The sequence below is a fragment of the Malania oleifera genome, chromosome 3, assembly GCF_029873635.1.
Source record: "Malania oleifera isolate guangnan ecotype guangnan chromosome 3, ASM2987363v1, whole genome shotgun sequence".
Lineage (NCBI taxonomy): Eukaryota > Viridiplantae > Streptophyta > Magnoliopsida > Santalales > Ximeniaceae > Malania > Malania oleifera.
The window spans coordinates 8,573,131-8,588,731 of NC_080419.1; the positions used below are offsets into that span (position 1 = coordinate 8,573,131).

The 15,601-nt window shown below is 33.7% G+C and overlaps 1 protein-coding gene across 1 annotated transcript in view; it reads right to left on the minus strand.

Annotated features, from left to right (window-relative positions):
• Positions 1-13,450: 13,450 nt before the first annotated feature.
• The window catches only part of LOC131152268 (pentatricopeptide repeat-containing protein At5g43790), a 40,870-nt gene continuing 38,719 nt past the window's right edge, over positions 13,451-15,601 (minus strand). The window contains exon 3 of the mRNA XM_058104044.1: positions 13,451-13,494. Coding sequence (XP_057960027.1) covers positions 13,486-13,494 — 9 coding nt within the window. The 3' untranslated portion in view covers positions 13,451-13,485. The remainder of the gene's footprint in view (positions 13,495-15,601) is intronic.

The following is a 15,601-nucleotide window of genomic DNA, read 5'->3' on the forward strand; positions in this document are numbered from 1 at the left end:
ATACAAACAGCTTAATCTCCAAGCACAACTCCTTCACAAGATCATTGCTTACAATATAATTCTGAGGTCAGGATTCTTTGATCATGTGTCTTTCTTTGATTGCTTTGTAATGTGGTGCATATTAAAAGGGAATAAATTAGATTTAACTAGCCTTATACTAAAATGGATGGTAATGAAGCTCGAATCCACTAGAATTGGGCTTCCGTATGGCGGCATTCTTTCCTTGGTCTTCGCTCATTTTCAAGTCCTCAATCAATCTTCAAAAATAGTGAAGCGAACCCATTACCGTGTTTTCTCCTCTAGTACACTAAAAAGAATGGGTTACAAAAAGTATACCGAGGGATGGCTGTTTAGGGGAAATAGACCGGCAAGACCAGCACCAGAAGAACCTAACCCAAGATCAAAAGAAGCTGATATGCCTCCATGGTTTGTTCCATTTTATTAGAATTATACCAGCTTCAGTTCTGAAATGAGGAAAATTTTGCTTTCTTCATGATAAGATCCCAAACATTGATGAAAAATACACTTTTCTGGATAATCGCAATGCCAAAATAGAGCACCATGTCACACAAAATGTCACTAACTCAGATAAAGAGAGTAATGAGAATGATGATGAAGACTCTTAGGCAAAATCAAGAGAAGAAAAGGCTGAGGAAGAAGAAGAAGAAGTAGAAGAAGACTCATAGCAATCCAAAGGCAAAGGAATTGCTGAAGATAGTGACATAGCTTCTGATACATAGACTTTTAATGTTGTTTTTTGCTATTTTGTATATGCTACACATACTTAGTTTATGATTGTATGCCTTTTTGTTGATATCAAAAGGGGGAGTATGTGTGTGAGCAAAGTTTATGAGTCTATGTATGTATTTGTTTATGTATGTATTTATTTCCAGTTCTGAAATTTGAACCTATGTGTGTATTTGTATTTCCAGTTTGATGTACTATGAGTTCTATGTTAATGTTAAATCTGAAACTTTGAACCTTATGAACTTATGACTTAAAAGAAATTATTTTTAGACTATGCTTATTGACAGGGGGAGTGTTATGACTTATTACTTATATATGATCGTTTCCCTATTAATCAATTGATATCAAGAATTAAATTTTAAATTGGTATCACATATTATTACATGTTTCGTTAAATTGGTATCATAAAATCAACAATAAGTATCTTGAATAATGTCAAATAAAGAAAAAGTTGTTAGTAAAGATATGACTATTAAAACACACTACACATACTATATTGAAAAATACATTGAGTGTGTACACATGCTTGATATGCATATGCTCAAAATGATATTTGAACTTGATCATCATAAATTTTTTTTCTCTCTTTTTGATCGAAGTCAAAAGGGGGGAGAAGTGTTTAGCAAAAATTGAGCATGATATTACAAAAATTGAGCAAGAACATAACATATATTAAAAGGGGGAGAAGTATTTGATATTGTTTCATAAACTACACAACTTGAATGAAGTGATGAGCGTGATTGCAAAAGAGTTTTTGAAATTGATATTGATCTTTCAAATGTTGTTAAGATGATGCTTATTGAACGGGGGAGTCTTTTTAAGGCCCACTCAAATTTTGGCTTCTTGTTTGTCATCATAAAAAAGGGGGAGATTGTTGGCCTTACAAGGCTTAATATCCTATTTTGATGCTAACAAACAAGTAGAACTTAACATGCTTTATTTAAGTGATGTATTTTCAGGACTCAATAATGAATGCAAGGTTAAAGAATTCATGAGAGCTTGTACTTCAGATAAGGATGATTATATCAAGCTTGAAGTATGGATTTAAAGATAAAACCTGAAGATCAAGAGAGCATAAGGATTAAGAAAACTTGATGAAAGCTCAAAGATCAATGAAGCTCAATGTAAGAACCTAGACCGTGATATATGAATTAATTATATAAAAGAAGGGTAAATTGGTAAAGTGGGCTAGCTTCGTCGACAAAGCCAGAGTTCATCGACGAAGTCCCTTCTGTACTCGGCAAAGAAGTTTAGAGGCTCGTCGACGAGGAGAAGCTGAGGGGTTTCGGGAAATCGATAATATCAAGCTCGTCGACGAGGTCCTTGTCTCGTTGACGAGCCATCTATGTGGCCTCGTTGACGAGGACGCCATTCTTTGACGAGGACGGCTGAGTCAAGGGCTATAAATATCAGTTTCCATTACTTCCAAGTTAAGAAATCTAAAAAAATCTCCTCCCTCTCTCTCTAGAACTTGAAGATCACTCTCTCTCTCTAGATTCCTTTGTTGTTTGTTGCCTGATTCGTAAATCCGACATTACCACGTAGATCAGGACAGGATTCTCTTCGCGAATAGTGGATCAGAATCTCGTTTCGAGCGATTTCGGATTTTGGTCCAAAATTGAGGTAAGGCTCGGTTTCCATTTCTGTTTCGAAATATGTGTAGTAGTACGAATTGTAAGGAAGTATTGTTCTGCGTTGTTTAGGTTTTGGTGTTTTGGTTCATAGTTTTGGGAGCTGTAGAGTTCGTGGTTTGATTTTGGGTTAAGGTAAGGAGATTTTGTTTATATTAGTTTATTTTTGAAATTGGGATCGATAAACCTGCAGGTTACGATCGTATGTATGTTTTGACTACTTATTTGGGAAAATCTATCAGGTAACAATGCGGGATTTTCGGGTTACAGTTTTTTGGAAAATCGAGATTTTTGGGTATCATATCTATTTGGTTTGGAAAACTGTATGTGGTATTTAAACTGTATTATTGAGGTGACCATATCCTTATTTGTATAAAACTGTATGCTTGATTTGGAAAACGATATGATTTATGGTATATCAAATAAGTGTGGAATGTATGGTTGTATGTAATTGTTCCAGGTATTTTGTAAAACAGTTATGTGGCGGCTAATTACCGTACGCTGATGAGTATAGGAACATGAGTTTCAAAATGATTCCATATTTTGTGAAATCAGCTAGTGGCGGCTAATTACTGTACACTGAAACAGCTATGTGGCGACTAATTATCGTACGCTGCGCCATGTACCGATTCATTACCGTGGGTGAGAATGTCCGACTCTATATCCGAGGGTGTGAAATATCACCTGTGTGTTCTGGATGGTCACCGAAGGGTGTGAGCTACACCGTATTGGTGATGTACCACTGTGAGGCTTCGGTTATCACAGGGTATCGATTGCTTGAGTGTGACGAAACTGACTGTATGTTTGGGTATTGTATGTACTAGAATGGATTTGTGAAAATACTGGAACTGTATAGAACTATATGGAAATGTTTCGAAACTATATCGTATTGTATGGTGTTATGTTTTACGTAAAATAACACTGGTATGCCATACACTGATATAACCTACTTTCTTCCTTATTGAGAGGTGTCTCACCTCGAATGTATATACAAATGTTTTCAGGTCCTTCGGGTAGCCGAAACTAATATCCTAGCATCCAGAAGTGGGGGTGTCGTTTAGCTACAGTTAGTGCCTGGATAGGTACGAGTTTTGTAACCGGGTTGTCGTGATGGTTTTTGTAGACACTCGGAGTATGTTTTGTAATTATAGGAACGTATATCCTAGTGTTGTATAGACTCTGGTATGATATGTTATATGGATAGAATGAACATTTTCCACAGCATATTTGATGAGTACGAATGTGTATGTGTATGTGTTCTTTTAGGGCTTCTGTATACCCCACGGGGTCAGACCCTCTTCCAGTATTGTATCATGTATGTTTAATTGATACAGAGACATATTAGGTTACTATTTTCACACCTGGGACCCATCTGCGAGTTTGGGACGTGACACTCAAAGTCTGAATTTTTGATGAAGATCAAGAGAGATAAAGAATTGAAAGCTCACATATATTTCAGGATCATTGAAGCTCAACAAAGAAGACAAAGAGAACTTAAAGCAACGAAAAGTCAAATGAGTCTTTAGGACAAGTCTTTGTAAGTACTTCAAGTTGGTTCAAATATGAATTTTCATTTTGAAGCTCATTAGGCAAAGACATACTTAAGAAACCTTAGTTTTAAAGTCTTGGAACAATTTTTTCAAAGTTAAAACAAGTTAAAATTCCAAGGTTAATTAAATAAAAGATAGAGAAATAAAAAATGACTTGAAAAGAGAAACAACCTGCTGACAGACGACTGTTTGTGTAAGGACGTACGACTGGCAAGTTAAACAACCTAAACTAAGAAGAATAGAAGCTTGACAGACGATTGTCAACAAATTGACAGGCGACTGCCAATGACCAGTGAGTCATCTGTGTGTGTTCTGCCAGCCGACTGCCAACCTTCTGTGTGTTTTTTGAAAAATAGATTTATTCAGTGACAAACGACTGCCACCATGAGGACAGCCAACTGCCACCCTTCTGAGTTGTTTTAAAACTGAGTTATTCTAGTGACACACAACTGCCAACATGAGGACGACCGACTGCCACCTTTCTGTTTGAAAAAATATGAATGTTATACATAGACAGACGACTGCTAGTGACTTCACAGTCGTCTGGCTCGCGGAAATTTTCAAAATTCTCAATGGGCATATTTTTGAAATTTAAATTATTTGAAGCCCAAATTAATTTACAACTTAGACCCTACTCCAAGCAAACTTGGGGAACAAGCAAGAAGTCTTCTTCATCTATAAATACCCTCAAAGTTCATCAATTTAGACACTAAGAAATCAATTCAGCTGTTATACTCTCTCAAAGCTTACTGAAATTCTAAAAGTACTCTATTGCTCACATCTTGCACGAAGTTGCTAAAAGTCTTGCTGATTCTCACTGAGATTGTGCTTCAATTACTACTTCTTTCATCTATTGAAAGAATCATACGGTGATACAACTCTAGAGCTTCAATCTGAATTCCATATTCTGAATTTTTATGAAGTATATTATTGTGCTGTAACTGTTGTACTAATTAGCTCTTTGTAGGAGCAAATTCTTGTACACATCTTTTGGTTGTATTTCTTGTAGATTGACAATTACCAAGGATTGTTTGGATCATTGGCTAAGCAAAGGGCTATTTCTTAGAGAGGTGGGCTCTAGCCTAAAGGAGTGACCGAACGAGGGGACATCGTTTGGAGAAGGCGGACTCTAGCCTTAACCAAGGAGTGTTGTAAAGGTTTGTTCTACCCGTCAAAGGAACAAGTTTAGTAAATCCTTTGGTGGTTTGCCAAAGGCGAGGATGTAGGCTGGGTATAAGCTGAATCTCGTAAAAATGCCCGTCTCACTCTCTCTTTTCCTTACTCTTTACTTTCAGTATATTTAAATTGCGTGGATGATTTAATTGATAATCATATATACTACATAATATAGAAATCAAGTAAACTTGAAGTTTAATTTTGATTTGGGTTGCAGAAATCGAAAGGGAGTACGTTGGTCATATCTTGCGGAAACCATACGGGAGTACGTTACTTGGTTAACAGCCCAAGGATAAATTAACTAAGAGTTTAGTTGAGTTTTGAATATTGAGAAGAGTGTAGATATTGTGTTGATTGGATGTTATATTGCACATCATAGTGAAGAAGCAAAACAATCAATACAGGGCTTTATATCAGCAAGTACAAATTTCATATATACAGGGTTTATATAAACAAACAAACTATTCTAAGTGCTTACATTGCCAAAGTGGTGTATGTGTTAATTTTGGTTTGGTTGTTTACTTTCAATTTGTGATTGATTGGATTGGATGATTACTTACTCGAATGTTTGAATGATTGCATTGTTGTGGATTGAATTGAGAAATAAGCTTTTGCTGAAAGTCTACAAAATCAACAAGAAGTTAAGAATTGGTTGAAAAGAACTTTAAGGATTCTTAAAAGGAATTAAAAGAAAATTTTAAAACCCAATTTACTCCCCCCCCTCTTGGGACTACACCTTGCTTTTCAAGCGTCTACTTAACAACCGATTCCTTGTTTTATGGCCTCTCCATATGATAAGCACTTTCCACCACTTGAACCAAGAATGCACCCTAAAATGAACCTTCATACTAGGCCATTTGTCCAACCTAGTGAGATCCAGCCAGATGGAACTAGAAAGCTACCCTCAGTGGCAGAACAAGTTCTCAACTGGAAAAACCAAAATTCCAGATCCCAAAATGCTACCCTTTGTGCTATTGATCATAAAGTTGACAAACTGATCTCCCAAAGTACTCAGCTAGATCAACACCTCCAGCATGTTGATACTAGGCTTGAAAATATGTATACAGATCTAAAAGGAAGGCTTGATAGCCTTGATACAGAACTAAGGCACTATGCCATTTCATGCTATTTTGGGCTAGAATTCAATAATAAAGAATCTGAAATCAGGAAGCTCAAAGATCAGTTGATGCAAATGGAACAAGATTGTCCCCAACCTCAACCTTTCTCATCCACCTATATCCCAAAAGCTTTTCCTTATACATCATCATATTCCCTATTTTCCTCATCTCCTCCTTTTTCAAGATCCTATGAGCTAGACTATTCCAAGCACTTCAAGTCCACTGCTGAAGTCATAAGAAATCATTCCTTTTTCCACAAAAAACCAAAACCAAAGCTCAAATCTCCTTTACCATACTAATCCCCATCATTACTCGGTGACAAAGTCATTTTACCATCTGATGATGATGATGATATTTCCACTAAAACCCAATCCTTGGCAGAAGGATCCCCGGATAGCCAATCTTCTACAGACCAAGAGATCACAGACCTAACTCATATGCCTATGGCTACAAAGTCATATGCTTAAACATACATAGAGTACACTGGTATGCCATGTTATCATTAAGATTTTAATAAAACATTGTGATCAATCAATTGCACCCTTAAACGAATTTTAGGGTAGCTGGTTTTTAATTTTTATCTTATCAAATTAAAATTCTCAATTAATAAGTTATTTGATAAATTATTATTTCTCATAAAAACTATTTATAAGCCCATTAACACTCTTATTATTTAGGTAACTCTTTCATTATTTCCTTGAATTTAAGGGTTGTAGAACACACAACTTAGTGCATGTGCACAACACATGACTTGACTTTATTTGTTCATATGCCAAAAAGGCCATTAATAATAAATTTATATTTTTTTTCCTCCATGTTTTCTTAATTTTGCATTTAATGTGAATTCTCACTCTTCAAGTAAGGTTTGTTTCTTTTCAATCTCATACTTAAATTTTAGAATAAAAGATATTGACAACTCTTAAAGTTTGTTAAAAAGATACTATTTTCTTATGAGATTTTAAAAATTTTAAGGACTTCTACTGAAATTTCAAAAATTTCAAGTACCTCTCTTAAGATTTACCAAAAAAAGATACAGATCTTCTTTTATCTTTTGTAAAAAAATAAGTCTTTTGAGAAGTGTAAGCGTCTCGAAAATCAAATGTTAGGGGAATTTGTGATATTTTTGAAACTTTATGGGTAGTCAATGAGAAATTTAAAACCTCAGGAGAGGACCTTGTCTTTTTGTTAAACCTCACGAAGGTCAATTTCTTCTACCCTAAATTTTAGTTGTGCTTATTTAAGATTTAACATTTTGTAACGTGTCTCAATTACATAATTTTTCTTAAATTAATATTATGTGATAGTGATATATTCTTAACATTTTCAAGGTAATTAATTTTCTATTCAAATAATTGAGATAAAATTAATAATTACTTTTCTAAAGCAAGAACTAAGTTAACTGGGATGAATTTTATTATGGTAAGCAAGATGAGTTTAGGGATAGTATATTTTCAAAATTTTTACAGCTCCATCTAGTTTTAATGAAATTTTAAACTTAAAAAGGTGGCAATTAGTGATTGGTTTCTAAATTTTATGATAAAACTTACGAAAAATAATTAAATAATATTATTAATGAAATCAAATTATATTTTACTAAAATTACTAGCACTTGAAAATTCAAATTAAAATATAAGTAAATAAAGCCATTATTTGATTTTTAATTTTTAATATTAAACTTTAAAATTACATTGAACTTGTTAACTTTTCTTATTACTCATTTGAAATTTATCTATTGATGTTAAGTGAATTCTTCATCTTTACAAGGGGCTTGCTCTCATTCTCAAGTAAGAGTCTAGGTTGAGTAATATGTTGTCCAAATTAATGCATGCGGAACCGATCGTGAAATGCAGCAATTAACGATGAACAATACGGAATATACAATCACACAATTAATAAGGCAGGCAGCAAATACATGAGACAAGAATTAAATAGGTTTGGCAAAATGCCTACGTCGATCCACAGGAGTAAGCGGCGTTTGGAATCCACTATCTATCAAAATCAAGGTTACAACATTGTATTTATGCCAACTCTACACGTACAAAGGGATTAGAAAGTGTCCTAAATACCCCTGTATCAATCCCCAAAGGATTTGCCTCTGAATTCCTAACTTATTGATCTTTCCAATTCAAAATTCAAAAACTGTACTGAACAAAACCGTTGACGGTTTCCTTTTAAACTAACTTCTGTCTGAAACTATCGATGGACTATGCAAAACCATCGACAGTTTCTTCTTGAGTTTAAAACCGTCGATATAACCGTCAACTCACTATGTAAAAACCGTTGACGATTTCAACTTCCTTATTTTTTTCTCAACATGTTTTCTTTATATATGTGTTCCATTCAATATAAGCCACATACTACAACATAATAGGTAGTGGGTGCGTGGCTAGTTATTTGAGAGTTTCTAGTGCTTTTTTATTTTTATTTTTTTTTTAAAAAAAGGCGGCACCTCCATTTATTTATTAATAAACCCTTACTTTTGACGGAGAAATACAATGGTTACAAGACAATCAATGGGAGAAACAAAAGACAAAACATTAAAGGCCTCCCAAAAAACAATATCAACATCTAACCAAAAATAGGGTTACAAGTCTAAGTACAACAAAACAAACCAAGGACCTACAAAACAAATCTCACGCAACAAAATAAACAAAAGATAAATAATATAAAATATAAACCAAAACCAATAAAAAATCAGTTAAACATATCTCATATGAGCCTTTACCTTGCTCTCCATTTATATTAGGATTCCAACATTTTCACTTCTTTTCTTAGTTTTCTTGGGATTGGCATGTCTTTTAACTTTCTTGTGATGCGCTTTTTGGTTGAAGCGAAGGGTACGCCACCTTTGACTAGTTCAAGTGCTTTAGTTTAGCCTCCTTTCCTCGCATCTTCTTCATAAAGATGGCGAAGGCCATTTCTCTATTTATTAATCTAACGCAGAGGTACTGATGAGCCTCATTGATTCCAAATTGAACTGACCCCACATCCAAACGCGACATACCTAAGGGCTCCGCTAGCCTTCCCCAATCACTTACAACCGTCATTTACGTCCCTATATTTTAGATGTTAAATGTATGATAAATGGGTAAAAGATCAATTTTAAACAAGTTTAGAATTTAGAAAGCGCACGGACATGTGGAGAGACAAATCTCTTATATAATTTTTTAAAATTATGTGGCTTCAAAGAAAAGCTAGCATATAATGAACTCAAATGATTGTAAGTCATTCGAGAATGTTAGGATCCGTTTCATTGTGAAAAATAAATTTGATTTTTTATTTAAAAATAAATATTTTTTAAAATATTTATATGAAATAAATAAATAACAATAAATAGTTTTAATATTATTTACTTGTAGAAATGATTTTGTTTTTTATTTTTAATTTAATAATTAGAAAAATACTACCTTATTTTAAGATATCTCAAATTTAAATGTAACTATTTTTTCACATTTATTATAGTATTATTTCGTGAATGTTTAAACTGAAAACTTGATTAATTTTTTTTTTTTTTTAAATTTTGTCCTTGAAGCAAATAAAATTTAAAATGTGATTAAATTAATAAAAGCACAAAATTATACAAATTTTTAAAAATACTATAATAAATATGAAAAAATAATTACAATTATTTTATTTAACTAATATATTCCAAAAAATCACTTTTTTTTTTTGGTGCCAAAAGGACAATCTTATGCGCATGACAATTGAAAAATAAACAAATTATTTTCATAATTGCTTTTATTATTTGTTTTAAATTTTTTTAAAAAAATTATGGGAAATTTTGAATTCAATTATAACCTACACATGGTTATTTTATTTTGATTATAATTAAAAACAATATATATAATAAATAATTTAATTCATAAAAGTTAATTCTATATATAAATGTCATTTGACAACAAGTTGTCAAAACAATTAAAAATTATAAAATTTAATTTTTCACTTTCACCAAAATTATTGAAAATTAATAACAAAACTAGAAAACTAATAATGTAAATATACATGTAGTCATAATCTGTTTCTTCATTGTACAGTAACCAAAAAAAAAATTGAAAACAAATTTAATACCAAGTAACAAATAAACATATTTAGGTTAATTATTAGTAAAAATTTATAATTCAATATGGATTCAAGATAGTAGACAGGAGTTATATATCCCCGCCTTGAATTCTCCTTACCCTAATTGTCGTCTCGACTATAATCCACTCTCCAATAATCATCAAAGCCTAAGGATTACACCCTTCACAAGCCAATGAGGGAGTACAAGACTGCTCGAGGACATGAAAATTAAGGCTGTATTACTCTTTTACAACCTTTGAAATTTGCAATCATAGAGGGATGGGATAGCAAGTTGAAAATAAATAGAATAACTCTTGAATGTTTGGCATTAGAATATCTGCATAATACCAAAACTCAGAGCTCTTTTATCAAGGATTCTATTAATAAGACAAAGAAGGGCTGATTAAAGAATGTGAAAGAAATATTAGCCACCAAATTATAACACATTCCTTAAAAAAATGACCTTTGAGAGGGAGAGAGAGAGAGAGAAATAATCATCACCCCTTATGTTTATATTAAAACATAGTTACAAAAAACACCCACAAAACTTGAATATCAAATAATCGAAGTTCGTCGCATTACTCAACCTAACATGCAACTAATCCTTAAATAAATAAATCAGCATGCTGCATTCTAGAAGAGATGTAAGGGCTACAAATATATTCAAATTTATATTTCTTTTGCACCAAGCGATATGCACTGCAACCTTATATGTGACAATATAGCTTGAAAGGAAATGGAGTGAAGCCAATTAGTTCTGTAAAAAGATACTTCAACCACTTCAATCCACAAGTGATGAGCCATACCTTCGTACTCAGATTCTGCACTCGATCCATCAAGGTAGGTTTTTACTTCTCCAGAATAAAAAAGACTACCCCAAGGGAAGTGCTATATCCAGTGACATATCTCTTATCAGATGAGATGCTGAACTTGCTCAATTAGAATCTGTGAAACCAATACGTTGCAAATGACGATGGGACTTTTATAACACCAAGATCTATGGCTCTCTTCAGTGCGGCACATCCTATGTTGATCCATAAATTAGCTCACAATATTAATAAACAATTACATAACAGGGAACACATTGTCGAGCAAGTTGGTGCTTACTGACTAATCTTCCACAATGCTTAGGATCAAACAGTTCCATTTGGAAGATCCAGTAGATATTGTCGGAAAATAAAAGTGCTCCAGCAAGTTAAAGTAGTAATTTAGAAGAACTGATCAGAGCTGAGGTGTGGAAGGGTCAGTTAATTTGGCATTCATTAAGACATTATCTCATTGTAAATGGTTGTTATGTGCACAATCTCTAGGAATAATCAGTGTTAGCCTTGATGGCTACACCATCATGGTTTATTGTGTTTTGATGATATTAACCTATATGTGGTTCCTAGTGTTTTCCTATCTTTACAGATCATGTTTAGTACAGGTACTCGTACATGAAGTACTGGATCGAAAGCAAAGATCGGACCGAGTTGACGTGCGAATAGGAAGATCAAAAGAACACATACTCGGAAGAACCCAAGCACAACCAAAAGCTTAATTATAGAATTATTTGTAATAAGGGTTGTGTGTATGGTAGGAACTTTTTGTAACTCTTGCGTTTTGTTTCTTGAATGATTTTTGAGCAAGAGTTGAGCAATGCACATGCATACTAGGACACATGAGTTTATAGGATTGCACTAAAATCACAAACTCAACATTCATGATTTTCAAAGTTAAATTAGAGAGTTGGTCAAAACAATCCTAAACTCAAGCATGTTTTCAAAGGGACAAGTTTTCAAACATCATAGTTTTATAAACATCTTCATACTTGGTCCCATTTGTGTCTAAATGAGTTTTATGTCCTAAAGTGTTAAGAAAGTCAAAAAATATTAAGCATATAAGATATCTAAACGATCTTTCAAATATGTTTTTATAATTCAAGATATCTTATAATGAAGAGGAAACTCACTTGGATAAGTTTTAATCTTTAGTAAACTTAATATCTTTTATATACTTTTGTCTAAGAATGTTTTGAGTCATTAAAACGCTTTTTGGCAAGGAAAAACGAGTAATCGTTGTCTAACGTAGTGCAACCTTGAGTCCTAAACACCATTCGGTATTTGGGATATAACTTTTGCTAGAAAGTCCAAAAATGATGATCTTGGTGTCTATGGAAAGTTAAGAAAAAATCCCACAACTTTTGTGTTGATGAATTTTTCCGATTTTGGGTAATCGTCAACGTATGAAGGAAACCCTTGACAGTTTCAGAGAGCCTAGAAAAACCATCGACGGTTTGGGACGGTAACAGAACACCAACGGCTAGAAAACGACTAGTTTCACTTAGGATTTACTCCCAACGGTCCAATAACGGCTAGCTTCGATTTTTGGCTATAAATACAAGTCCATAGACTTGTTTAGTATGATTTTGATTATTTATTACAAGCATTTAGTGAAAAATATCTTTGAATTCAAAACCAAGCACTTTGCACTTGCATTCTACTCATTCATTCACAAAGTGCTCAATCTCTCTTGCTTATTCATTTTGTTTGAATCATTCCTTAAGAGAGTAGTGTGAGGTTTGAATTATATTTCATATTTGCTCATTTGAGGAGCATTGATTTGTAATCTTCCATCTCTTTGTAAGGTTCTTTGTGAACCAGTTTGATGAAGGTTCTTTGTGAACCAAAGTGAAGGCTCTTTGTGAGCGCGTAGGGATTTGTTCCCAAGTGTAGGGTTTTGTACCCGAGTTGTAAGGCTTGCTCCACCGGGGAAGGAGCGTCTATAGTAGATTGTGGAATCCTTAACTTGGTATTAAGGGGTGAACGTAGGCTTGGTGCCGAACCACGTTAAAACCCAATGTCAAACTTTTCTCTCCTTACTCTTTATTATATTGTCTTGTGTTTGATTTGCATTTGCTATATATTGTGATATATTTGCTTGCTTCTTACCAAGTATTTTATTTTGTAGATAAAATTTTAAATACGCGAAAAGAGTCATTCGCCCCCCTCTAATTCTATATTGAATATCTACTGCGGGGCACACGTATATACTCCTGGATTACGATGTCCAACAATCAGCATTGTATACGTGTACTCATAAGAATAGAAGTATATGTGCTATTTTATCAACTACCCAACAGAAGAAAAAAAGTTCACAGGAAATTGTGGGACAGGGACAGAAGATATACCTGTGGTTTTTTTCTCAAACGCTGCAAGGAACCATTTATTTAGGCTGGAAAATTTAAAACAGGAAGAATAAAATAAATAAAAGAATTAAGCAAAATATCAGTTATCATCAGGTATCATTATTATAAATTAAAATAAAATATATAACATTTTAGAGCTAATTATCTTATAATGACTAGTAACAATATTCACTCATTTTGTAGCTTTATTTTCTTGAGGATGTGATGGGGCAAGTACACTTCTGTGATATGGGTTGGCACGAAGTCCACACTCTAGCCCATCACCAAATTATAGAGTAGAAACCAATATACATTAATAATTTTTTTTCTCTTGGAACAAAAACATTCAATCTGAATTACACCTAGCCATGTAAAATTAACAACCCCTACATGTTTCAAATTGGAAAAAAAAAAAAATGACAAATATTCTCAGGAATATATCAAGACAAATCAAAATCGGTGACAATACCATGTCATGACCTAAAGAAAAAACTTCCATCTTGAACCAAGTTACCAAGTACTTTCACATAAATCAATGAGATCACACACAAATTGCCTCTAAATTGTAAAGCTTCTGCGAATTTGTACAAATTTTCATAAGCACTCTCGGTAGTCTTAGCCCATTGGTTTCCATAGAAAGTGACCACGTTTTACACTCATATATATATATATGAATCCATCAAGCATATAACTCAAGTTAAAACATTCCACCTAAGAAACTCTATAGATTCTTTAAGAGATAGAATCAACCTCACTATTGTTGCGCTATTCACACCAAAGGGGTGAGCAAAAATAATAGCGCTAATCAAATCACCCACTCAATCTACATGCTACGTATGCAATATTTAGACAAATATTATTCACCAAATACATTAAAAAATCCACATTCTTTGCATAATCTGTTAATAGTTCACCATGATTTTTCTTTAAATGCAAATTGGCATCAATAGTCAAAATGATCAATTTTTTAAAAGTTTTCTCCCTATATAATGAGATTGAGACAAAACTAGATCATTTCCTAGAGATGAACTCTTATGCCAAATATCAAGTTAGCTTGTCCTAGGGATAGAGAGAGAGAGAAAGAGTGGGGGGGGGGGGGGGGGTAAAAAAGAAAATAAAAAAAAAAACTTTAAATCGCACAAGATGATAGCATAATAACCACATATAAACATAAAATTACAACATATTCACCATCAAATTCACTACATATTTATTGGGCTCATTGTTCTTATAACCTTTGCTAACAAGGACACAATCAAAATTTTCATTCCAATAAAATGGAGCTTCTTTAAACCCATTAAATGATGTCATTAACCAACAAATTCTTTGTCCAACACCATGTAACAAGGTGATAGAATGTGACACCATGGATTATCCACTAATAACCACAGTGATGATGCCAATAATGATGTTGAGGTTGATGGTGATGCATTTGATATTGATGATAATGGTTGGCAAGGTAGTGATAAGAGGGGACACTTGTAACAACCCGGGAAATTTTAAAGAATTTAAAATAATAAGGAAGATGGAAGGGGAAGAAGGAATAACTTCGAAAAAGGTGGCAGCAAACATTCGTCAACGAATAGATTGGTCTCGTCAACGAATCGACGTGTCTCATCGACAAGAAATTACCGAGAGGGGTTCTTTGCCTGATTGAAATTTGTCAACGAGTTGGCTGTCTCATCGACGAACTGTGTACTAGGACTCGTCGACGAATCGACGTGTCTCGTCAACGAATCCTTGCATATAAATAGTGGATTTCTTTCATTTATGCGGGAAATCTCTGCATGTTCTCTCTCTCTCACTAAAATTTGGCACTACCACCTTCTCTCTTCGATTTCGGGCCGGATTTCCGCCGGTTCGACAATCTGAGGCCACGACGACGCTCCTAGAAGAGTTCTCTTCAAATCTGCTGGAGTGGATCGTCGGTGGGACTAGTTTGGAATTCATTTTAGATTTAAGGTAAGACTTTTTATGTAAAATTTGGCTTTACCCTAGTTGTAGGAAATATTATATGTGAAGAAATACTGAAATTTAGTTCTAGGAGATGTGGTTTTCAAGGCATTGACCAGGGAACCCTGCGGGTGCAGGACTGATTATTTTAGGAGGTTTTTCAAGAATTAGGTAAGGGGAAATATTTTATTATAGCTTTTT